Source organism: Triturus cristatus, chromosome 3_1 (genome assembly GCF_964204655.1).
Source record: "Triturus cristatus chromosome 3_1, aTriCri1.1, whole genome shotgun sequence".
In the NCBI taxonomy this organism is placed as follows: Eukaryota; Metazoa; Chordata; class Amphibia; order Caudata; family Salamandridae; genus Triturus; species Triturus cristatus.
Window position 1 is genome coordinate 353,967,885 of NC_140583.1, and position 26,842 is coordinate 353,994,726.

At 47.2% G+C, this 26,842-nt stretch overlaps 1 protein-coding gene across 4 annotated transcripts in view; it reads left to right on the forward strand.

Annotated features, from left to right (window-relative positions):
• FAN1 (FANCD2 and FANCI associated nuclease 1) overlaps positions 1 to 26,842 on the forward strand; it is a 208,452-nt gene that overhangs the window by 85,387 nt on the left and 96,223 nt on the right. For 2 of the 4 annotated variants that reach the window (XM_085644089.1, XM_085644091.1), the window contains 2 exons: positions 3,919 to 4,027; positions 20,193 to 20,312. In XM_085644089.1, the coding sequence (XP_085500215.1) occupies positions 3,919 to 4,027; positions 20,193 to 20,312 (229 nt within the window). The remainder of the gene's footprint in view (positions 1 to 3,918; positions 4,028 to 20,192; positions 20,313 to 26,842) is intronic. The other 2 variants (XM_085644090.1, XM_085644092.1) reach the window with 1 other exon arrangement.

Below are 26,842 nucleotides of genomic sequence, written 5' to 3' on the forward strand. Positions count from 1 at the left end.
TCCGGTTCTGTGTGGGTTCTCGCCACTTCCAATTCCAGGTACTTCCTTTTGGGTTGTCTTCTGCCCCGAGGGTTTTCACCAAGGTCCTGGCGCCCTTGGTGGGCATCCTTCACCAGGAGGGGATCAGGGTCTTTCCCTACTTGGATGACTGGCTAATCTCTGCTTCTTCTTTTTCGAAGGGGAGGCTTCACGTCCGGAGGGTCTGCGAGGTCCTGTCTGCCCACGGCTTCCTGATCAATCTCCGGAAATCCCACCTCGAACCTGCCCAGGACTTGGTCTTCATTGGGGGCCGTTTGGACATGCTTCAGGGCAAGGTGTTCTTGCCACTGGCTCGCCGCAATGTCTTGTGGCGGGATCTGGGGACTCTGCTGGGGAGGGATTGTGCTCCTGTGAGTCTGTGGTTGCGGGTCCAGGGGTTGATGTCTGCTACCATCAATGTACTCCCCTGGGCTCGCCTTCACCTGTACCCCTTGGTGAATCACCTCCTTTCTCATTGGGACCCTCGCTCCGAGGACTACGAGGCTTTGGTTCCGGTGTCTCCCCTGATCCGGTCCGACCTGGGCTGGTGGCTTGTGGCGTCCCATCTGTCGGAGGGTCTTCCCTTTCTGGCCTCCCCGTCCCGGATTGTCACGACCGATGCCAGCCTCCTGGGCTGGGGGGCGACCTTGGGGTCCCGGTCGGTTCAGGGTCAGTGGGGTCCTCTGCTGTCACGCTGCTCCTCCAACTACCGCGAGTTGATGGCAGTCAGGCTGGCTTGCCGGGACTTTGCTCCCTCCCTCCAGGGTCATCATGTTTTGGTGCGGACCGACAACCAGGTGGTTCGGTGTTACATCAACCACCAGGGGGGTTGCCGGGTGCGCTCCCTGTGGTTGCTGTCCCGGGAACTGTTGTCCTGGGCGGAGGGTGCGGTCTTGTCGATCAGGGCGGTCTATCTCCCGGGGTTGGAAATGTGGTGGCGGACCACCTCAGTCGGGTCTTCACTCCCTTGAGTGCCCTCTCCCTGTCGCCGTCGGTCTTTCGCCTCCTGGTGGGCCTGTTTGGTCTTCCTCGGGTGGACTTGTTCGCAGAGTCGGGGAATGCCCTCCTGCCCTGCTTCTGCGCTCTCCATCCATGTCCGGGGGTGTGGAGGGTGGATGCTCTGTCCTTCCTGTGGCCTCGGGGTCTTCTTTATGCCTTCCCTCCGTTCCCTTTGATTCCTCGGGTCCTTTGCAAGATCCGTTCGGACCATGCTCTGGTGCTCTTGGTGGTTCCCGGTTGGGTGCGCCGCTCCTGGTATCCTCTCCTGGGCGAGCTGGCGGTTCGGGCTTGCTGGCCGATCCCGGACCACCCGTTCCCCTTGCGGGGCACTCCTCTGCCCGTGGAGGTGTTGCGCCGGCTCCATCTGCAGGCTTGGCTGTTGAGAGGGTGACCTTGTTGGCCCAGGGGTGCTCCCCGGGGGTGGTGGCTTTCTTGCAGGGGTCCAGGCGGTCTTCAACCTTGTTGTCCTATTCCCAGCACTGGTCCTCTTTCTCCCGTTGGTGCGGGTTGCTGGGTTCTGATCCGGTGTCGGTGGATCCCATGAGGGTTCTGGATTTCTTGGCGGAGGGTTTTTCCCTGGGGTTGGCTACCTCCACTCTTAGGGCTCAGTGGGCTGCCTTGCGAGTATTCCGCTGTCCGGATCTGGACCTCCTGGAGCCTCTGGTGGCCCGCTTGCTGCGCAGCTTCTCTCTGCAGCGACCTGTGGCTGTTTGCCTTTCTCCTCCCTGGGACCTTCCCTTGGTCCTGCGGGCTCTGCAAGGTCCTCCGTTTGAGCCTCTGCTGTCGGTGGACCCGAAATTCCTTACCTTCAAGGTGGTTTTTTTGGTCGCCATTGTCTCGGCCGGCCGCATGGGCGAACTGGGGTCCTTTCTTCGGTCTCCCCCCTTCTTGAGGATCCTGCCGGACCGGCTGGTCCTGCGACATGATCCCCGGTTTCTGCCTAAAATTCCTTCCTTGGCGAACCGCTCGCGTGAGGTTTCCTTGCCTTCCTTCTCCCCCTCGGTGGGCGTTCCCCTGTCATTGTTGGATGTCCGGCGGGCGGTGGAGATCTACTTGGAGCGCACTGCCTCCGTGTGTCCGTGTGATAGCTTGTTTGTGACCTTTGGCCCGGTTCGGTCGGGGCACAAGCCTTCTGTTTCCACTCTCAGTCGCTGGCTGAAGCAGGCTATCGTGCTGGCTTACGGGGCCCAGGGGTCTGACCTCCCGGGGTCTATCCAGGGGCGTTCCACACGGGGTGTCTCGGTGTCTTGGGCCTCGTTCAGGGGTGTGTCCACTGAAGAGATTTGTCGGGCGGCCACGTGGTCCTCTCCCCACATGTTCATGGAGCATTACCGGGTGGTCCTGGGGGGCTCGGTTCCTGGGGATTTTGCGGGGGAGGTCCTGTCTGCGGGTTCTTCCGCCCCTTGATTTGTCCTTCTTGGACTGTTTTTATGGTGTGGTTTTCATTACACGTTGTATTAAAGTTGTTTTGTTAACCTTTTATCGCCTTGGTGGTGTTTTGTGTGTACCATGAAGCCGTTTGGCTTGGGTATGTGCTCACTTCGTTAGTCATGTGGCGAGGATGACTAACGAGGAGGTAATGCCCCGATTACTTACCGGTAATCTTCATTACTCCGAGTTAGTCTTCCTCGCCACATGAGTTCCCGTCCCTCCCTCCCTGTCTGGCTATCGGCTTCATGTTTTGCTTGGTAGTTTCAGGCTTTCGGGTTGGGCCGGCCCTTCTCTTATACTGTCATAGGGGTAAGGGTCGGCCATATTGGGAAGGGATGGGAGGCATGGGAGGCTAACTTTTGCTTTGGAGGGTTCTGTGGTGGAGCTGAAGCTCACTTCGTTAGTCATGTGGCGAGGAAGACTAACTCGGAGTAATGAAGATTACCGGTAAGTAATCGGGACATTTGTGTGCGTCTGAAAGTGCATGTTTTCCTCTCGTACTGACCGAGACCTCATACGTTCATCCACAGTCATAGGCTAATCCAAACTAGAAAGATTCAACTAGCATTGCCTCTCCTGTGCCGGTCAACTGAACAGTAATAACCCTTCACATCGGAATAACGTGATACATTGAAACACAGCCAGATCCTTGCAAAGCTCTTTGTTGTGCGCATCTTGAGAAAATTAAAATATTAGTCTAATTCCCATGCTCTCGCAATTTAATTAACCGTGGGTGGCAGCCAAAGAAATTCGCTAATATTAACACACTTGTCTGAATAAACTTTCTTTCTCATATCGAACAGTAACCTCTTGTAGCATGGTTGGGTAATGCACTCATAACACATCAGTGTTAATTTTTCAATTGTATGCATCAATCAAACTTACAATTAGATGTTAATGATCTATTAGCTTCATCATGGTAATTAAAATTAAAAAAAACTTGCAGCATATGTCTTTTAGTGTGTAACCTCTATCAGAAAATGTAGAAAAAATAAATTTCCTATGCTAGCCACATATCCAGTCATGCACTAAATAATTGTCCAGAACTGGAATTTCCAGAACAGCACAATCAAAAATACATTTTCAAAATGTCACTTTTGCTAGACTGATTCAGTGGAGGGGTGCAGACCTTTCAAAAAGGGCTGCCTAGCAGCCGCAGCTCCCATTCCCATTTTATTGCGTGCAACCTGTGGGAGGTTTTGCATTCGTGTTTGCTACTTGCAGTAGCTGTTTGTGCTTGTAATCGGTAACTGCTTATTTACATGTTGCAACAAAGTACAATAGCCTGTCATCAGAATGAAAGGGTTGTGTGATGTGATGTAATGTAATTTTATTAAAGGGTAAGGTGGATGGAACGACACCTGGGATGACCCCTTTGATTGAATTGAAATGAGGCCACTGGTGTGTTACAATATTTGAAAGTCATAATTAGCAATGTGAAAGTGACCTTTATTTACTCATTCTCTTTAGCCACCATGAAAAGTTACCTGTTTACTTGCGCTGCTTTACAGTTGGGTGGGTTTACACCCGAATTCGTTCTCGAGGGGTTGAGATTTTACAGAGACTTCACTTGTATGCGGTAAGTGAACGGAAGGTAAAGTCACATTGTGTTATTTGCAATCTTTGCATTTCTACTGGGAAAGATGCATTTCTTTCTGGCGCAACCAATTTTTCTTGTGTAATACATTTCCTAAATTGTATACTTTATTGTTGATAGTTACAAGTTCCCTTCTTTTGTTTCTCCGTTTACGTTTTTTGCTTAAGTGATCAAGTGCAAATATCTTGGATGTACATTCGCACAATTTAAAATTAAAAAGGCTTGCTGCATTGTGCTTAGTGCTTCAGTTCTGTACAGGGTAGTTACTGTCTTTGATGGTGATATTTACATTATTCTATGGACTTAGTTTTTTGTGTTTCTCAACTTTTGTTTTAGCTGTTGGTCAGGTTTGGATGAACACTTACATAATGTGGATACCAAATGTTACTGTGTTGGTAATTTGATTCACTGTCTGCTTCCAGGCTAATCATCCAGTATAGTTCTGTATTTGTCCTGCCACAGATTTAGGAGCTATTTAACGCCTTTCTGCAGCATAACAATTATTTTCTAAAGTGCATTAATGTACAGTCGTTCTATTGCACATATCACTTAAATTTTTCTAAAAGATACCTTAGGGCAAAAAGGTGTTTTGGGTACAAATACCGGCACAATTTATTTTTTGACCTATTGAATTCAGAAATGGAAAAATAGATGTAATATAATAATTATTATATATTATTATAATATTGTTTCTCTGCTCTTTTGTCAATGTTTCGTGACCTATTTTCGAGAACCTTCTTCATCAGAACTATCAAATCTTTCAAATTGGCCATTCTGATTATGGATAATTTCACCTCAATCTATAATAAATGAGTAGTCACTTTTTAGACATATTTGTGGCACCCAGAAGAAACCAACAATTTTATGTGCAAAGAATGCAAATAGTGCTAAACTGGGAACAGGCGGAGAGTACCATTCTTCATAGAGAAGAAACGGCTGGGCTGCGTAAGTTACCCATCGCACAGGCCTGGGATGATATTCTAAAAACTGTCACACAAGCGAGTGGAGCATTGTGTGCTCCCCCAGTGCAGCAAGTGGGAGATGATTCCTGAAGAAGCTGCCTAGATGGGGCCGATAGGCCGTGCACACAAGGCACCCGTGGACAGGACTATTAGGTTGGGCAACGACCCCACATTCCTTCATAGCACTGCATGGACACATCTCTAGGTGCAGGATACCTTGAAATCCACACAAATACATACTGACAAGGGACAGCAACCCATGTTTTCTAAACCGCGCGGACCCCTGACATGAGTTTACTCGAAAGACACATAATATACTAGATGCATGACGCTTTGTGATATCTCATAGTTTTGTTGCATTTATTTTAAGATTATTAGTTATGATTCAAAGGTTGGAAAATGAAGATATCTTGTAAATTAGTGATATTTTTCACTTCCTATCACCCATGCCTTATTATCTATTGTTTCTTAGCAATTGTATTACACACACACTATATGTAACTGTGTTGACAGACCTGCTCGCATTGTACCAATCGCTGTAATTGGAAGATACATATGATTGACATGTCCTTCCCCTCAATCAGAGGTGACGGTATACGTGGGTATTATATACCCATACCAAGCTGCCAATGCACGCTACCTTATGTGAAATAGCAGTAAAATTACTCTGTGCTTATCAAGTGATACTATTTGAAACTATATATGTAATGTCACAGTGATATTGATTTTGTGTGTAAGTGCAATATAAGATTATGCTTGTTTGGTCTGTATCAAGAAAATGACAATTTTTTTTTTAATAAAGATATTTAAAAAAAAATTTAAAAAAAAGAATGCAAATAGTGCTAACAGACCTTTCCCCTAAGCTAGCCATGATACAGATCACATTTATTCAGGATTATTTGCCAATAAGCTCTGTGTTTAGCATTGTATAATTGTATATTACACGTTTTTGTCTGGTTTTCTTTGTTATAACACATGACTCAAGGTGCCATACTACATTGAGATTGAAGGACAGATCAGTGTGAACTTTCTTTGAAAAATATGCCTAACCATATTAAACAATTTTATACAAGAATTTTGTTCATAAAAAATGCCATGTATTTCCACTTTCTTCAATACAGTTAATATTATATATTTATTTTGACAAAATTAGATCATCTTCAATGTTTCCTCACAAATGTATTACAGTTTTCAATTCCCAAGCTAAATTAACCATTTTATGAAACATGGCGGAGATTTCAATACAGTCCTTCATTCTTTCTAGATTCTTACAGATAAACAAATATGCATTCTCAAAATATGTTCTTATTCCATAAGAAAATTTGGAAAAATTCAGTGCTTTATGGCTAGTTTATGATTACAAGGACATCATACTCATGCGTGTGTGCAGTTACCCCAGTCATGTTCTTCATTAAGTACTTTCTCAACATTGTTGATTTTAAAAATCCAACATGCCTCCTGGTTAGTCATTCTACCGTTTGTATCAGCAGTTATTGAATTTGCTATTTTTCTCTGAATTAAAAAACATTCTAGATCCTCTTCTGTATGATCGCTGTCTAAATAGTGGAACACCGTAGGGGCGGATAGTTATTTGTTCTTAATACACAACCTCTGTTTAATAATCCCACATCAAACACACCTTCTGGGCTGTCCTATATGTGGGAGGCCACTCTTGCAGATTACCAGGTATATAATGTTCTTCGTGGAGTTGATGTGGCCCATCAGTTTTATGCTGATATTGTTCACATTAAGTTCTTGATTATTTGCAGTGAATTTATAAAGACTACAATTCCACTATGGAAATGTCCCTGTATTTCTTTTCATCCCCAGAATATCGGAGTTCCAGAATTGTGCTTTACTGAGAGAGTAGTGTATACCCAGGAGTCTCTGGAACTCCACTTTCTCTCATAAACTATCAATGATGCTTTCGGGGCTTGTTTGTTAGTCACACTGAATATTGCCCAGTTAAATTAGATAAGATTGGTTACTGATAGGCTAGTTGGATTCGATGTAGATAAAAAGGCATTCCTTTGGTCTTACTTTGTAATTCTAGATCCAACCTTTAGTAATGCCTTACAGGCTTAGTATTTAGCCCTTTTTCTGGCAATGACTGCACTGGAAGTAGACCTGGATTTTGTGCCTGGACCGAAAATTGGGCAAAAGATAACGTCCTTTTCAGCACTTTAAAGTGAACGTTATAGAAATGCAATAAAGAGTTTTTATAGGATGGCTTGATAAAAAGGATAGTATACATTTTGCCGTCATCATCTTTGACCCACGTCCAAACCTGGAATCTGTTTTTTTCTTCCTTTATTTATGTTGACAATTTTAGGCGACAGATACATTGCTGGAATTTGTTTTTTGAACAGTGAATCTAAAATGAATATCACATTGATTTATTAATTCTAGGAATTATGATAATTCTTTCTCATTGCTTTTTCAGATAAGGAAAATCTCATAAATGTGGTGGTACTACATCCTAATCTGAGGAAAATATGACAGTGCTTCATCAAGAATAAATTTTCTCTCAAATGTGTCCATCTATAATATTGCCTCTCTAGTTCTGTATGTTTGCAGTTAGAAAAAACCTTGTATTTTTTTGTGTCCGAGCCACATCTTCAAAATTGTGAGAGAATGAATGTATTGGGGATCACCATTTGGTGGTCAATCTTTTCTAAATTCAGTTTGACCACTTGGAGAAAATCTTGCTGGGGGATATTAGTAAATAAAGATTCCACATCCATGGTCACCAAATATTCTCTTTTTTGGTCATAAGAGACACTATTCACAAGATTTGTGATGGGATATCGTATCTTTTAGATATGTAGGTGCCTCTGTCACAATCTGCCTCATAAAAATATACAAGGATTCTGATAAGCATTTGATGTCTGAAACTATAGGACAATAAAGAGGATTGCTTATGTCTGTATGGATTTTCGAAAAACCACACAATGATGAAATAGCCGATGATGGATTGTTAAGGAATCAAAATGCCTTACTGGGCGACCATTAATTTATAAACCCCCATGTCTGACTATCCCATGTAATTCATTTGTGGGGTCCTTATTGAGTATCATATAATACTGGTCAGTATGCAGAAGTTAGAGCACAGATTGAAAATAATATTATTTTTTGAATATCGCTGTGTGTTAGAAATTGTATTTTTGGTAGGCTAGGGCATGTGCCAAAGCCAGGAAGAAACCGTCACTATAGTCAGGATAAGGGAGTTACACTCCTAAAATAACCCCTGCTCACCCCTTTGGTAGCTCGGCACGAGCAGTCAGGCTTATCTTAGAGGCAGTGTGTAAAGCATTTGCACATAACCAACAGTAATACAGTGTAAGCACTACAAAAGGACACCACACCAGTTTGGAAAAAAATCCAATATTTTTAGATACTTAAGACAAGACCAAAATCAATAAAAATCCACAATACAGTATTAAAATTTTTTCAGTTATCAAAATAGGCTTAAAAACAGTTCCTTGATGTCGATAGTTCCGTCCGGGGCTATCACGGCGTCGTGAGCAAACCAATCCAAACACTTCTAGCTGACCGCGGCGTCGCAGGACAGCTACGGTGTCGGGAAGACCTGCAAACAGTACCTTTTAGAAATGCAGGGCGGTGGCGACCTCTCGTTGAGCTTCCAAAAGCACGGCGTCCGCAGGCGTCGGTTCCAGAGGTCAGTGCAGGAGTCGTCGGGCCCTTGAAGTCACACGCGTTGCAGATCAAACTCCTCTCTGTTGAAGTCAGGAGCGCTGGTGTCGGCAGGCGTCTGGTGCTGTGGTGCGAAGTTCAGCGGTGCGGTGCCCTCAGGTCGCGGTGCGAGCAGTGGCTCGGTGGCGGCGTCAGATGGCGTCGTCGATGAAACCAGGGTCGCGGTGCGAAGTGAATACGGTGCTGGTAGGTCGCGGTGCAAGCAGCAGCGTTGTCGTTGCTGAAGCTTTTGTCGGCTGACGAACTGGAGTCGATGGCGCGGGAGTCGATAGGCCAAGGCTGCGGTGTGGGTTGAGAGCGGTGCGTCGTGTAACTTTACGAGCAGTGCCCTCAAACCACGTGCAAGCAGCGGCGTCGATTTTGGTGTGGAGCGGCGTTGTCGGGGATACCAAGGAGTCGCCGTGAAGCGAGGCGGTGCAGAGTGCAGGGTTCACAGGTCGCGGTGCAAGCAGCGGCTCGGTGGTGGCGTCAGCAGGCATCGTCGGTGAGACGAGGGTCGCGGTGCGGTGTGGCGATGCCCTCTGTGGTGCCTTCAGGACACGGAGTCGGCAGCTGCGTCGTAGACGTCGTCTGGTTGCTTTTTCCTCTGTTGCAGCATAAAACACACAGTCCCCAGTGCTGAGGGCAGAAGAGCTTGAAGTCTTTGCTGTTCCTGAGACTTCTTGAACAGGGGGCAAGCTCTACCTCAAGCCCTTGGAGAAGCTCACAAAAGTAGATTGCACAAAGTTCAGTCCAGTCCTTTCACTGGCCAAGACAGAAGCAGACACTGAAGGCCAACACAGCAAAGCATACAGCAATGTAGTAGTTCCTCCTCACAGCTTCTCCAGCTCTTCTTCTTGGCAGTCGTCTTGGTCCAAAAGAGTTCTAAAGTTCGGGGTTATGGGCCCCAATATGTATATCCCAAAATCCTTTGATCTCTTAGGCAGAGAGTGTCTGTGCCCAGCCAGAACCAGTTCTGCCTTCTCTGGTGTGACTTCCTGGCAGGAGGGGAAGACAGCATGGTCAGAGACCGACCAGGCCCTTTGAGGTGCTAGGAAATCTCCTCCCCCTTCCCCAATTTCAGCCCAGGTCTATTCAGTCCTTTCCTGACCCACCTAGACTATCTGGAGCCACTCCTGCTCCCCAGCCTTCTGTTATCCAAAACCCAGACAGGCAATCCACATTCCAGCAGAGGCACACGGGATGACTGAGCAAGAAAATACCTACTTTCTAAAAGTGGTATTTTCAAACACAGAATGTAAAAATCACCTTCACTAAAAGATGCATCTTTAGATTCTGAGTTCAGGCATACTAAATTTTATTTTGCTACCTAATTCCCCGGGCCAGTTATTTTTATAAGAAGTTATAAACAAACTCCCCATTCTGTCCTATGTTGAATAGGTAGCCTTGCAATAGCGAAAAACAAAATTGGCCGGAATTCGCTATCAGGACATGCCACACACACCAAGGCATGTCCTACCTTTCACATACACTGCACCCGGCCCACAGGGGTACCTTGGGCCTACCTTAGGGGTGGCTGACATGTAAGAAAAGGGAAGGTGAGGGACTGGCAAGTGTGTGCACTGGCCAAGTCGGCAATTAAAAACAGTGCGCTGACTCCGCAATGGCAGGTATGAGTTACCTTTTCAGGGCTACTCACGTTGGTGGCACATTCAGTGCTGCAGTCCCACTAGTAGCATTTTATTCACAGGCCCTGGCACACTCAGTGCTCTTTACTAGGGACTAACAAGTAAATCAAATATCCAATCATGGAAACACCAATCCATAACACAATTCACCACAGGAGCACTTGCACTTTACCACTGATCAGCAGTGAGAAAAGTGTGCAGAAACACTACACTAGCAAAAACAGAGTCAAAACTGGGAGGTCAGAAAGCGAAAACTCTGGGGAAACACGCCAAAAGATGCCAAGTTTAACATGTCCCCGCCAGCTCAAATTAGGGAGAACTACCCACCCTCCTGGGAGTTCTCTTCACTAAGGCAGAAGAACCTGGACAGACCATCTGCATTAGCGTGTTCTGTGCCAGGACGGTGTTCCACCATAAAGTCCATTCCCTGTAGGGAGATGGACCACCTCAGCAGTTTTGGATTCTCACCCCTCATTTGCATCAACCATCTGAGGAGCCTATGGTCTGTCTGAACCCGGAAGTGAGTCCCAAACAGGTATGGTCTCAGCTTCTTCAGAGCCCAGACCACAGCAAAATCTTCCCTTTCTATGGCACTCCACCTCTGTTCCCTGGGGAGTAGTCTCCGGCTAAGGAAGACTACTGGCTCGTCTAGACCCTCTTCGTTCAGTTGTGAGAACACCGCTCCCACTCCATGCTCTGAAGCATCAGTCTGCATGACGAATTCCTTGGATAAGTCAGGTGCCGTGCACATGGCGGCCTTCAGGGCATCAAAAGCCTTCTGGCAGGACTCAGTCCAGATCACCTTCTTGGGCTGCTTCCTGGAAGTCAACTCTGTTAAGGGGGCAACAATGGTGCCATACCCCTTAACAAACCACCTGTAGTACCCGGTGGGTCCTAAGTAGGCCCTCACCTCTGTCTGGGTCTTGGGGGGCTCCCAAGGCAGAATGGTGTCAATCTTGGGTCGTAGGGGGCGCCACCTGACCGCTTCCTACCTGGTGTCCCAAGTACACCACCGAACCCTGCCCGATCTGGCACTTACTGGCCTTGATCTTGAGGCCTGCCCTATGCAGCGCCTTCAACACTTTACTGAGGTGCTGCAAGTGTTCTTCTCAGCTGGAACTGAACACTGCGATGTCATCCAGGTAGGCGGCACTGAAATCCTCCAGCCCAGCCAACACCTGGTTGACCAACCTCTGAAAGGTGGCAGGGGCATTCTTCAACCCAAAGGGCATCACCCGGAACTGGTAATGTCCTCCTGGGGTTGACAATGCTGACCTCTCCTTGGCCCCATCGGTTAAGGCAATCTGCCAGTACCCAGACATTAAATCAAACGTGCTGAGGAACTTGGCAGCTTGCAACCGATCAGTTAGCTCATCAGCTCTGGGGATGGGGGTGTGCATCAGTCCTTGTGACGGCATTGAGCCCACGGTAGTCGATACAAAACTGTAGTTCTGGAGTGCACCAGGTGCAGCAGCCTTTGGGGCCAAGATCAGTGGGCTGGCCCAAGGATTGTTGGAAGGCTCGATCACCCCTAACGCCAACATCTTAGAGACTTCCTCTTTATTGCTGGCCTTGACCCGGTCAGCCAACCTGTAAATCTTGTGCTTCACAGGACGGCTGTCACCGGTGTCCACGTCATGGGTACACCAGTGAGTAACGCCTGGGGTCAGGGAGAACAGTGGGGCAAACTGTCCCAACAACTGGTGACAGTTGCTCTGCTGCTCTGGAGTGTAGGTGAGAGGACCACACCTTCCACTGACCCATCGTGCTCCTTGGTAGACGGGAGGTCAGGGAGAGGTTCACTCTCCTCTTCTACCCCATCATCTGTCGCCAAAAGCATGTTCACTTCGGACCTCTTGAAGTGGGGCTTGAGGCGGTTCACGTGGAGGACCCTCAAAGGGTTCCTTGGAGCCCGCATATCCACCAGGTAGGTGACCTCACTTTTGCGCTCCACCACCTCAAATGGTCCAGTCCACTTGTCCTGCAAGGCACAAGGTTCCACTGGGGCCATGACCCATTAACACCCGGCCCACCACCCGGCCCACCACTGACCCATTGTAAACATGCCCCTAAAATCCTTAGTAATTTGATTATTTATTTGCTGTGCACACAAGTTTATTTTTTTCAAATTACTGTTTTAATGTCTGAAATTTAAATCCTACAAATTGCTTGTGGGTCCCCGGCTTCCAGTGGTGACTCAATGGGGGTCCTCTGGAGTCAAATGTTGGGAACCACTGTCCTGGGGGATGGGAACCTTTACCCAGGGTGTTAGTTTGAGGCCCTTTAGAGAACTCCTGTATTTTACCCTTGTCCCCCCCCCCACTTTTCTGCTCTGGGCCCTGCCCACCTTTGGCTGTGTCTCCCTCATACGCTTTCCTGTAGACCCCGGTATACTCATCCAGTGGTCCGCCTCCATAGCAAGCTTCCTGGGGTCAGTCAGCTTACTATCAACTGGGTGCTGGCGCAGATCTGTAAAACATAGACTAGACAAGTGCTCCCATGCAATCAAATTGTAGAGCTCCTGAAAGTCTGTCACATTACTACCCTTCACCCAGGCATCCAGTGACCTTCAAAACATATCGACACATTCCAACCAAGTGTTGGCATCGGACTTCTAACTGGACCTGAACTGATCCCTGTACTTTTCAGAAGTGAGACCATACTTAGTGAGAAGGGTGTCCTTCATGTCTGGATAGGTGAGATGATAGCCCTTACCCAAAGCTATTAAAGTATCCCTTGATTCTTCTGGGAAGAGAGGCTACAATCCTGCTCCCCAATTCTGATCAGGGACCCCATTCATGTGTATCGCTGCCTCGTAACCCTGAAACCACCTTCCCCCCTTCTTGAATTCTTTGCCTACATTCTTAAGAATGGGCACAATCCTGTCTGCCTGTTTTGATGGGTTGCTGCCACCATCTGAGCTGGCTCTACTCCTCTGATCCAGGTCCTTTATCCTGAACTTATGCTCTAACATCATCCTTTTCTCCTCCATGGCTAACTTAAGCTTCTCCAGTTCTACTGCAACTCTCCTTGCTTCCCGGCTGTCCTCCAGCTCTCCTGGGGACAGGCCACTGCTGCCTGGCCTGGAGGGTTCCCCCCCTCCCAAAAGCACATCCACCCTAGGAATAGGCCCCTCCGCCTCTCCACTGAGCTCACCAGACTGCTTGCTGGCATGTCTGGCTGCTACCCAGGCCCTCAGCGCCTTTTGTAGCTCCTCCTTCCTCATGAGGCCTCTGACTTGGACTTTTAGGTTTTTGCAAATTGATTTCAATTCCCTAACATTGTAGGATTCCAACCTATCCTCCTCAAAGGCAATTTCCAGGGATGCAACAGAAGATGCTCTTGATTCACGCATGATGAAGTAGCAAGTTCAAACTGGCAAGATCAAAAATAGGCCAAAAAGAAAAAGAACCAGTATGTAGCACGTAACGGTCAGTGATATGGTAGTAGTGCACACCAATCACTGTAAGTCAAATGCAGACGCAAGTCCTATCCTCACCGCTGACAATCAATGTTAGAAATGGGATTTTTGGTAGGCTAGGGCATGTGCCAGAGCCAGACATAAACCACCACTCTAGTCAGGGAGTTACTCTCCTAAAATAACCCCTGCTCACCCCCTTGGTAGCTTGGCACGATCAATCAGGCTTATCTTAGAGGCAATGTGTAAAGCATTTGCACGTAACCAACAGTATTACAGTGTAAGCACTACAAAAGGACACCACACCAGTTTAGAAAAATATTCAATAATTTTATATACTTAAGACAAGACATAAAACGATAAAAATCCATAATACAGTACTTAAAAATCTTCAGTTCTAAAAATAGACTTGAAAAAACAGTTCCTTGATGTTGATCGCTCCATCCGAGGCTATCACGGCGTCTTGAGCAAACAACTCCAAACAGTTGTGGCTGACCGTAGCGTTGTGGGCCAGCTACAGTGTTGGTAAGACCCGCAAACAAGTACTTTTTAGAAATGCAGGGCGTCGGCGACCTCTCGTTGTGTTTCCGAAAGCACGGCGTCCGCAGGCGTCTGTTCCGGAAGTCGGTGCAGGAGTCGTCGGGGCCCTTGAAGTCACATGCGTTGCAGATCGAACTCCTCTCTGTTGACGTCAGGAGCGCTGGCGTCGGCAGGCATCGGGTGCTGCGGTGCGAAGTGCAGCGTGCGTGCGGTACCCTCAGGTCACGGTGCGAACAGTGGCTCGGTGGCAGTGTCAGATGGCATCGTCGGTGAGACCAGGGTCGCGGTGCTCGTCGCAGTGCTGGCACTTCGCGGTGCAAGCAGCGTCGCCGTCGTTGCTAAAGCGCTGTCGATGGCGCCGAAGTCGGTAGGCCAAGGCTGCAGTGAGGTATGAGAGCGGTGCGTTGTGTAACTTTTCGAGCGGTGTCCACAAACCACGGTGAAAGCAGTGGCGTTGATTTCGTCGTGGAGCTTCATCATCAGGAATACCAAGGCGTCATCGCGATGCGGAGTGCGGGGATCACAAGTCGCTGTGCGAGCAGCGGCTCGAAGGCGGCATCAGCAGGCGTGGTGCGGCGTTGCGGCTGTGCCCTCTGCGGTGCCTTCAGGACACAGTCGGCAGCGGCATCATAGATGGCGTTGGGTTGCTTTTTCTTCTGTTGCAACATAAAACACACCATCCCCAGTGAAGTCTTTGCTGTTCCTGAGACTTCTTGAACAGGGGACAAGCACTACCTCAAGTCCTTGGAAAAACTCACAAAAGTAGATTACAGAAAGTTCAGTCCAGTCCTTTTACTGCCCAAGACAGAAGCAGCCACTGCAGGCCAACACAGCAAAGCACACAACAATGTGGTAGTTCCTCCTCACAGCTTCTCCAGCTCTTCTTCTTGGCAGTTACTTGGTCCAAAAGAGTTCTAAAGTTCAGGGGTATGGGCCCCAATATTTATATGTCAAAATATTTTGATCTCTTAGACAGAGAGTGTCTGTACCCTGCCTTCTCTGGTGTGACTTCCTGGCAGGAGGTGGAGAGGTGATGAGAGGCAGACCATGCCCTTTGAGGTGCAAGGAAATCTCCTCCCCACTTCCCCAATTGCAGCCCAGGTCTAGTCAGCCCTTTCCTGACCCACATAGACTATCTGGAGCCACTCCTGCTCCCCAGCCTTCTGTCATCCAAAACCCAGATAGGCAATTCACATTCCAGCAGAGGCACACGGGATGACAGAGCAAGAAAATACCTACTTTCTAAAAGTGGTATTTTCAAACACAGTGTGTAAAAATCACCTTCACTAAAAGATGCATCTTTAGATTCTGAGTTCAGGCATACTAAACTTTATTTTCCTACCTAATTCCCCTGGGCCCTTTATGTTTATAAGATGTTATAAACAAGCTCCCCATTCTGTCCTATGGGGAACAGGTAGCCTTGCACTAGCGATAAACGAAATTGGCCGTAATTCGCTATCAGGATATGCCACACACACCAGGGCATGTCCTACCTTTCCACATACACTACACCCGGTCCACAGGGGTACCTTGACCCTACCTTAGGGGTGGCTGACAGGTAAGAAAAGGGAAGGTGAGCGACAGGCAAGTGTGTACACTGGCCAAGTCGACATGGCAGTAACAAACTACACGCAGACTCCGCAATGGCGGGTCTGAGTTACCTTTTCAGGGCTACTCACGTGGGTGGCACAATCAGTGCTGCAGGCCCACTAGTAGCATTTGATTTCCAGGCCCTGGCGCACTCAGTGCACTTTACTAGGGACTAACAAGTAAATCAAATATCCAATCATGGAAACACCAATCCATAACACAATTTACCACAGGAGCACTTGTACTTTACCACTGATCAGCAGTGAGAAAAGTGCGCAGAAACACTACGCCAGCAAAAACAGAGTGAAAACCGGGAAGTCAGAAAGCAAAAATTCAGTGGAAACATGCCAAAAGATGCCAAGTCTAACACTGTGCCTCTACCTTTAAAGGCTGGCTTCATTATTATATCAAGATTTGTTTTTAAAGATTTTAACACATTAACAATTTAAGGTTTGACCCTCAGAGGGTGTGATGTTATTTTCAAATCACCTGCATCTTTGAAAACAGCTTCTTTGAAAACCATGACCTCTGGGCCTGCTTATTTTCTAGGTAGGTAAAATGATGATGGCCTATGGATTCAATAAGTATCAACATGTCTGTCATCAATTTTGTTATTAAAGTATCATTTCAATTTTATTTTGTAAAACTGACAATGAATATCAGTTAGAAAATGCCTTTTTGCCTGGTCACCCCCCTTTTTTTATCCAGCTGGTAATGTGTGTTTTTGCACTCTGCCCATTGGAGCACTGCTGACCAATGCTCAATGTATGAGCTAAAAGAATGGTAACATTGACAAGTTTCGCGATTGACAGATTTATTTTTGCATTAACGCTCCAGTATATGGGTCAGGAAATACGCAAATGACATAGAAGTTGAATGTCACTTGTGGTTTGAATCACATATTGTGCCAAACTGTAGGCTAACAAGGAAATGATAGATTCAGGCCTACATGTGTATCTTGACAGCTGCAGCTTGTAAACCTGCAGGCAAACTGATAGAATAAGCTTTTTTGACAGGAAACAAACATACTTTTATATATTAAGTGACCTCTAAGGTCTTCTAGTGGACAAAGTAGGGTGGCAAGTATTTGAAAGTGTCCCTACCGGAAGGTGGTGACGATGTAGATTGGACTTTGAGATGCTCCATGCCCTGATTATTAGTCCACTCTGGAAGCCATGACTAAGCGGCCCTCGGAACTGTCGTTACCTGGAGCAATAGATGATCTGATTGTTCTGAATTGGGACTCCCTGAAACAGATCAGAGTGGGAGCGAGCATGGGAGAGAATTTCTGATGGCCATATCAGTGAGTCAGCAGCCACATGCTCTGATGCTGTGTGAACATCTTCTCTGCCCGCGTTTAGAAAGAGGAGTGGGGAAGTGCCAGGAGGAGAGGCAGAGATGCAGGGTACATCTGTAACCAACAAGATGAGGGCGTACACCAGGGGGACTGGTCCCATACTGGTGCACTTGGGGTTGTCTACAATAGTGTGCCCCTCCACCTGGGAGCAATACAAATGATGGAGCTTAGCACTGTGGATTCTGACGTAATGCATGGTAATTTCTGTAGTACATTATAGCAATAGTAATCTGTACATAACTACTGAAAAAATGTACCCTGACCAGGGCAGAGTTCTGATAAACTCCATAAAGTAACACATCCCCGTTGGCCTCCTCACACAGCCCATCTTACATGCACCCTCTCAATGCTCCAAATAGTTCTTTCTGATGTGAAATTTATGTTTGGATAGAATCAACTGTAAAGTGCAACTCTCCAGAAATGTGTATTTCATTCAGTCTGCAGCTGGAAATAGAAAGATATAGCCAAATAGAGCTTAAAATTGGGTTTGCAGTAAAGCTATTGTGGATCAAAAGACTGAAAAGAACTTGTCAGAAATATTGTCTACTGGAAAAATGGATTGAAACCAAATCTGTAGCTTGAAAATATTGAAAAATGCTGTGCCTTGTAGGCCAAAGGTGAATGTTATGTGAACAGGGGCAAGAGGCATCCTGCTGATAAAGTTCAGAGGACCATCTACAAAGAGGTTAGGAAGGGGCTTGGGACTAACACGTGGGATTTGCAGCCTCAAGGGTTAATTTGGGGCTTTTAGTATTCAGGAATGGGTGGCATTAAACAGTAGCAAGCAGGTTTTAGTATTGAGAGAAGGGTAACTATAAGGGAAATTGCAGTCAAGTGTTTTTAGATTCAGGTAAGGGCAGCGTTAAGTGATAGTAAGTGGTTTTAGATTTTGTTAGGGTTCAGGGAATGGTAACAGTAAGGGGAAGTAAGTGGTTGTTAGGTTCAGGGAAGGGTAAAGTGAAGGCATTTTAAGGAGAGTTTAGGATTCAAGGAAGGTTAGTTTTAAGGGATGGTATGGGGTGTTTAGGGTTAATTGGAGTGTGTGTTGCAGTGCAACAAAGGGATTTTGGGTTTCTGGGAAGGGTACATAAATGGGTATTGAGGAAGGTTTAGGGTTCAGAGATTGATAGCATTAAGGGTAGTATAGAGTTTGGTAGGGCTCAGAGATTGATAGCATTAAGGGGTAGGTAGTTAGGGGCTTTTAGGGTTAGTAAGAGGTTTTTTAGGTTCAGGAAAGGGACCATTGAGGTGTAGTTCATGGAGGAAAAGTTTTAAGGTGCACTATGGGGTTATTAAGGTATAGTTAGGAAATTTAAAATAATTCATGTAATTAAACCGACTTTTAAAGACAACATTTTTTGAGACGTTATAGGTCACCATTATTGCCTTCACACATTCCGGTCAGCTCTAAAGTAGCTGACATTTTAAAAGTCAACTTTATTATATAGAACCCAAACGTGATTCAATTTACACATGTTTTTTCACCAGCTTTGTTAGGCAGCAGCCCTGAGCTTTCATGGCTTGTTCAAATCAAGAGAAACTTCATTGCATTCAATACAGTATTTTGGTCTCTAGTGCACCCATTTAAATGGGTGCATTATTTATGCAAATTAAAATAATTATAGGTTGTCTTGGAATGCCTCCTGTCAAAGATTATGCGTTGGGGTAAAGTAGTTTTCCCAGGCGATACTTATTATAGGCCACCCTGAAGTCTGTAATTTGCATCCCTATCTCTTATCTGGTGTCTTTGTAAAGGAGGACCCCTATCAAAGATAGGTTCTTGCAGTAATCAGCACAGACCCAGAGAGGCATGGTTGGTGCTTTCTTACTGGATCTTCAGTGGCATGCCCAAATCTGGGCTTTGATTGGGGTGGGCGGGATTCAGATCTCACTACACATGGTTATTTCAAAGATTATTCGTACCGTTGTAGGAGCCCTCCGCTCCCTACAAATGTTTACGAAGTACACATTTTACACTGAGAGACTGGTTTTCCCTGCTCCCTGTGCAGATTTCCACTAGGTGCACCATACCTAATTTTATCTGCTAGACTTTAAGCATTCTGATATCCTTAACCACACATTTTGTTTTTATGGCTGCTCGCAGACCCTAGAATCCTAGTCCTAATAAACTAAAATGGCAGATCTCATGGATCTTTTTCCGAAAAGGCAGCACCATGCTACATCTTCCACTTTTAAGGAGCATAATTTGAGCCACAAGAGTGCATTTGTTTATTCCCTCCGTGAGTTCTAGAATTCTGTTACCCCACTTTAACTCCTGGATAGTTGCATTTCCCACTTACTCCCCCTCACTCCCAAACACTTGTTTGTTGCTTCCAGTCTCCTGCAGGTCTTAGTCACGGTATTTGTCCTAAAGCCAAGGTCCCCTTGGACCTGCCCAGATATCAGATTACTGTGGTGCTCAATAACAATAGCTGCTCCAGTATGAGCTGTAAGATTTAAGGCCATTCCATCAGTTCCAAGTATCTCCTGCAATGGACCTTTGGTGTTACTTACTTATTGATGGTGGCAGAACAGCTGTGTTAAGTTATTGTTGCTGCTTTGAAGAAAGTCTGAATATTGCATGTGGTAGACATTTTGCATGTACCCTCCATCGTACGTGTATTGTAAACCTGTAAATACAACTTATTTTTCCTTTTAAAAGTCAGAAACCATTTTTAAATTCCTCAGTAACCGAGTTGAGAAGTAACTTCTGTTCCAGTTTTATAAGTCAACCAAGACATACTTTTCGATGCAAAGAGTGCTTCTTTACCAAGCAGCTCATTGCATTAATTCCAAGAGTATGTGCAATGAAATCTTGAGATGCTTCTCTGCTGTAATGTAAATTGTCATTCACTACCTGGAAATACAATCCCACATTTAAATGTCTGAAAAACGGGAGCGTTTAACATTGTTGATTTAAGCTATGTATTTTCTCTAGGAGGCTGTGGATGAACTTGAAAGTCTTTTATCTCAGACAGTTTACTGTCCAGATAGTAGAGGACGATGGTGGGACCGTCTGGCTCTCAATTTGCATCAACATTTGAAATGCACAGAAAAGGTAATTTTTTGTTTGTATTGGATGAATGGACTGATCTATATGGGTAAATACTTATCTAAACCAGCCTTTGATATGTGTATTCAGTAAGATAAAAGCTTATGTTGCTTTGGTGGTTGATATTTGAAACAAGTCATTGATGATTTGTGGGTAGTAATCCTGAGAAAAACAGTGTCTTTGTTTTGCATTAGTTACGACTTACATGGTTATGCTCTTTTGTAATGTCGTGGTGAGTGTTACACAGCAGTAACATATTGTTTGAAGAAAGTCTTGAGTTTTTTCCTGATGTGGAGAGAGTTGAAGTTTGGTGGATTTTGACAGGAAAAGTATTGCGTACACTTTGTGCATAGCTTTAGCAGACATAGATTCAGGTTTTCTCTTTCATGCTTATGTTGGCTTCTGATGATACTTCTGATACATGCCTTATGGAGTCCTCTTGAGGTCTTGTGGATGCTAGGTATGGTGGGAATTAAAACATTTCTTAAGACAAAGCTAAAATTCTAGCATAGCCAGTTATTTTGAAAGAAAAATCCTTTGGTGATGGTATATTAATGCCTGTGAAAGAAACACCGTAAGAAATATTACACCAATATTGTTTTGTTTTTTTTGATAATCAAATTTTTATTTTCTTGTAGAAGAACATACTTAAAAGGTACATACAACAGACCAGTTGAACTGGCATCAAAATGACGTATCATGGGCTCAATGCCAGGCAGTAGCGAAATCCTCCATCCCCTCCCTTGGCCTCCCGCACCCCTCGCCCGTGCTCCCCCCCCCCCCCTAGAATAAGCCCCCTAACCATTTCCCCATACTCTGCGAAACTTTTTGGGGCATCCCCGTGCAACATATAATGTCCGTTCTTGTGCGGCACACCAGTCCACGACCCTCCTCCATTTAGCACAATTGGGTGGATCGACCTGCTTCCAGGCGGCAGCAATATCTCTTTTAGCCACTACCAGAGCAGTAGTTAGGAAATATTTTCCATTGCGGGATCCGTCCAAACCATCCGTTATCCCCAACAAAGCCATTTTGGGGTCATGGGGGACCTCCCACCCCAGGACCTCCGTTAATTCAAGCTCAATCTCCCCCCAGTAGCTCCCCAAGCACGGGCAATTCCAAACCATGTGGAAGAAGTCCGCCGGGCCTACCCCACAGCGGGCGCATGAAGCCTCCGGGGAAAGACCTGCACGGTAGAGGCGCTCCGGGGTCAGATATGCGGCATGCAGATAATAAAACTGGATGAGCCTCAATCTAGCCGAAGTGGTAATCGTCCTGGGGGCCATAAGGGCGTCTCTCCAATCAGCTTCATCCAATGGACCCACCCAGGTCTCCCATCGCTGCTTCAGCCCTTCCCAGTCTACCGAGGTGTTGTTAACCAGGGAACAATAGATACGGGAAATTCCTCCCCTCCCAAGGCACCCCAGCATCACCTGGGCCTCAGGCGGGCTGTGGTCAGGAATCCGTGATTCCAGAGGGATGTGAGTTTGGACCGCGTGGCGCAGCTGGAGGTATTTATAGAATTGCGAAGGGTGCAATGAAAATCGGCCCTGAAGCTCCTGAAAGGAACACATGCAGCCACCCCGCCACCGATCACCTAAGTGAGAGATCCCCAGAAGGTCCCATGCTCGAAACCCCTCCAACCCCGCTACCTCCCGCAGCCAAGTCCCATGCCAAAGTGGTGTGACCAGGGTCAATGTCCTTGTCCAGCGGATATGCCGTAGAGCAGCACGCTATGCCAAGAAGGGGGCCCGCATAACGTCCGGGAGCGACAGGGGGATCACCGCCCCGTAGAGCATGTTTTGAATGGAGGAGAACCCCACGCGCTGTACCTCAAGCCTATAAGCCGGATCATCCCACCCACCCGAGAACCTATCATGGACCACCAGAAGCCGAGTTGCAAGATAATACAAATAGAGGTTAGTCATGCTCAGGCCTCCATCGTATGAAGGAATCCGACAAAGGTCCAGGGCCAGACGGGGCCTACCGCCACCCCAGAGAAACTTAGTCGCTACCTTGTCTATCTCCCGGAACCAGGAGCGGGGGAAGGAGCAGGGCGAATTCTGTAGCATGTATAGGAACTTAGGGAGGATCATCATCTTGTAGAGTGCGATCCTCCCCAATGGATTCAATGGGAGCGATTGCCACTTCATCATGTCCGATCTGGTCGTGTTTACCACAGGGGCCACGTTGAGGGCCCAGCAAAGCACCGGAAGAAGGGTGATCCAGATCCCCAAATATTTAAAGGAGAGTCTCTGGAGGGGAATATCCGACTGCCAATCGAAGCACTCCCTAGACGGGTGCAACCGGACCAGGACAGATTTTTTGGGGTTTAGGCGGAGACCCGATGCCTGCCCGAAATGGCAAAGAATCTGGCGAACACGAGGGCCCGAAACAGCCGGGTCTGAGAGATAGAGAAGGACGTCGTCCGCGTATAGGGCAATCTTATCAGGGACCATACCCGGCCAGTCCCATCCGCGGAAAACTGGGTCCGATCGGACCAGAGCGGCCAGGGGCTCCATCGCCAGCGCGAAGAGGAGGGGTGAGAGCGGGCAGCCCTGTCGTGTTCCCCGCCCTATGGAAAACGTGCGAGAGAGAGCTCCATTCACCAGCACTCGGGCTCGTGGATCCGCATACAGGACCCAGATCATAGCACGAAACTGGATGCCAAAACTCATGTGCTCCAAGACCTCTCCGAGGTAAACCCACCCCACCGAATCAAAGGCCTTTTCAAAGTCAACCAGTAGTAGGGCCAGATAAGGAAATAGGCACTCCTGGTGGGCCAGGGACAGATGTAGGCACCGCAAGCAGTGCCTAGTCCCTCGAGCCGGCATAAATCCACATTGGTCCGGGTGGACCAGTGAGACAAGATACGGGCGAAGCCGTTGCGCCAGGATGGTAGCGTATATCTTAAGCTCGGTGTTAATGAGAGATATAGGCCGATAATCTGAACAAGACTGCGACGGGGGTTGTGTTTTTGGAAGGACTACTATCGTAGCCGTGTCCATCTCAGGTGGGAATGAGCCCTTCTCCACCACTTAAGCATAGAGATCCAGAAGCCTCGGGGCAAGGGTTTCACGGTAGTGGGCATAATATTCCTGCGGGAAGCCATCCGGCCCTGGGGTCTTCCCGGAAGCCAAGTGACTAATTGCTTCATCGATTTCCTGGAGCGTGATGGGCAGATCTAATGTCTCACTAGCCTCCCCTCTCAATTGCCCAAGAACAGCCCCGCTCGTCCCCATCATCTCCGCAAGGGAGATCCCCGGCGCCCGAGCCCGGTATAGGTGGGAATAATAGTCTGCAAAGGTCTGTGCCACTGCGACAGAGGTTGTGTGAGTCACGCCAGTGGAATCCACAATGGCAGGAATAATCTGGTTTGCGCGAGGGTAGGTGGCCAGCCGGTGGAGGAGCGTACCGTTCTTATCCCGCCCATCCGTACACCCGGGCCACCGAGGAGCGCCAAAGAGTCTTGGCCGCACTCCATAGAGTGCATACGTATCTCCTCCCGCCGAAAGGCCAGCCGCCGCGCACGCGCGGCATCACTCAATGCCTCCTGGTCCCGTTCAAGTTCCAAGGCTTGTGCCTCGCAGGCCGTGAGTTGCTGGAGCTGTGTCGTGCGTTGCTGCTGTATGTGCCCCTGGGCAGCCCCCCTAATAGTCGCCTTGCCGGCCTCCCAAAGGATGGCCGAGGAGGAGACAGAACCAACATTATGACGATAATAATCGGCAAGCTCGTCTCCCACTGTTTTCCGAAAATCTTTGTCCTGGAGGAACCAGGCATTCAGGCCAATATTGTTTTTTTAATGATTAATGGTGACATACAGTGGTGGCTTTGGAATCTTGATTAGCTCCTTTACAGGAGAGATCCATTTGATTGGGCAGTAATTTTATGATGTTGCTCAGGGACAGAGGCATTTTTGGGACTACCTAGCCACAACTTTAACTGTCTCCAAGACCTCATGTGAACAAAAACAGGTTTAATGATAGCTTTCCCTCTGCCCCCTCACCACAGCTGCCACATCGTAAGGAACCACAGCTGCCACCAAGTCATGGAGCAGAGCAGTGAACACTTCTGCTACCAGGGCAAAGTACAGTAGGGACAACATCTGCAGCCACAACAGTAACCACAGCTTCTATTACCAGTGCCTACAATGTTAGCACAAAGCAAACACAAGGAGATGATGGACGGAGTACTGAAACTTTTCAAACGCTCACCCCCAGTCACAGATCTGGGTTGAATCCATCATCGTTCTATAGCTCACTTTGCCACCCCAGTTCATACACAGCTATATGCAAATCAGTCTTGACCCTGTGCCTCATGGGAACAGTCCAGACCGAACTGCCAAGCCATGTCTTCCCTGGCCCGGAAACGAGCATCCTGGGACCGGTTTTGGGCTAACAGCCCTCATCAGCCAGACTAGCTTGAATCCAGTGGCAACGTGAGCAAGGGACACACGTCTGGGTATACCCTGCCAACTTGGGGCGAATAAAGCAAACACAAGGAGATGATGGACGGAGTACTGAAACTTTTCAAACGCTCACCCCCAGTCACAGATCTGGGTTGAATCCATCATCATTTTTTAGCTCACTTTGCCACCCCAGCTCAGACACAGCTATATGCAAACAGTCTTGACCCTGTGCCTCATGGAAACATTCCAGACCGAACGGCCAAGCCATGTCTTTCCTGGACCGGAAACAAGCATCCTGAGACCAGTTTCGGGCTAACAGCCCTCATCTGCCAGGCTAGCTTGAATCCAGTGGCAAAGTGAGCAAGGGACCCACGTCTGGGCATACCCTGCCAACTTAGGGCAAACAAAGCAAACACAAGGAGATGATGGGTATTCCCAGACGTGGGTCCCTTGCTCACTGTGCCACCGGATTCAAGCTAGCCTGGCTGATGAAGGGTAATACCCAGAAACCGATCCCAGGATGCTTCTTTCTGGTCCAGGGAGGACCTGGCTTGGCAGTTCGGTCTGTACTGTTCCCATGAGGCACAGGGTCAAGACTGATTTGCATATGGCTGGGTCTCAACTGGGGTGTGGCATGGTGAGCAAAAGAACGATGGATTTAACCCAGATCTCTTGACCGGGGGTGAATGTATGATTTATTCAGCATTCCGTCCATCATTTGTTTGCGTAGCACTCACAATGCTAGCACAGCAGGGACCCACGTGGGACCCAGGTGAGCGCCCCAGCCCAGTGAGGAGGTACCATAAGTATGTTAGTCTGCAATTGTGGAGGGCCAAAGGTACAATCCACCAACAGTTTGTAGGACCACATTAACTAGTGCAAATCCTGGAGGAAGAAGTCCTAGACATGTAACTCAGAACTGCAAACTGATACTCAACAGTGAACCTCAGGTAAAGCTTGTGAATTGGAAGGATTAGCAAATGAAAATAGGCATTCTGGAGGTTAGCAGACTTCAACCAATCTGCTGCCTTAATGTCCATCACAACCTGGCTGTAGTACAGCATAGTGTACATGTCCTGCTTGATTAGCCGATTTAGGAGCCAAAACTCAAAGGTGAGTGTTGGACTTCCATCCTTCTTGAAGACCAATAAGTAAAGGTAGTAACATCTCATACCCCTTAATTTCAAGGGCACGGTGGCCCCTTTTTTCAGCAGGCCAAGAGTTTCTGCCACTAAAATTGAAGCATGTGCTAGAGAACAAGGTTTCTTTAAAGAAGTACAATCTGGAGGAGAGGGCACAAAGGGATTAGCAGCAGTCTGTTGTAATCGTATCTTAATTGAAGTAGAAATGAGACCCTCCTAAGCCCTGAACATTGGTGAAATGGAGGGGAGGAGTCATAGAGGTTTTCTTCCAGGGGACCCTCATCAATAGTCATAAGCACTGAATATTCCTGCCCATGTGCGTGGACCCCGGAAATAATAAAAATTATATATGAAAAACATATATGTACAGCTCTATATATATATGTACATATATCATTTTTTCTCATAACAATGCAGCCCCATATAGGAGGCTAAACAATGCAATAATAAAATTAATACTTCTGGAAACACATAATGAATATATCAACCACAGAAGGGCAAGTATCACTTGAACTCTTTTTTAATGGGTACAACTAGTGAAAACTGCAAAAAGAGCAATCATTGTTAGCCTACAGGCTGCATTGTAAGCCAGTAGCCTAGAAAATGAAAGCAATTGTACAAAAACTGGCACCGTGCCTTTAAGGCAGCCATGACCCCAGCTTCCCATCATGCTTCAGGGGAGATAGTTAGGTCAGTTGTTCTTTCCGACACCTTCAGTCAGGACCCTGGATTTCACAGGTCTGTCATTTTTGACCTTTTTGTCAAAATTATCTAAACTTTTTAAGGTTTTCTATCTTTCGGAGGGGCGTGGCTTGGACGGCAGTGGAGATGGCCGCCTGAATTAGTCACTCCGTCGGACCGGGGGAAACGCTGCCCTTCCCGAGCCCTGTGACCGACTGATCGCGCATCAGGTAGCGCTGGCATAGCCTTGTAAGGTGTCTGGCGTTTGAGGAGCCCTCTATACCTGACGGCGGAGGCTGAATAGT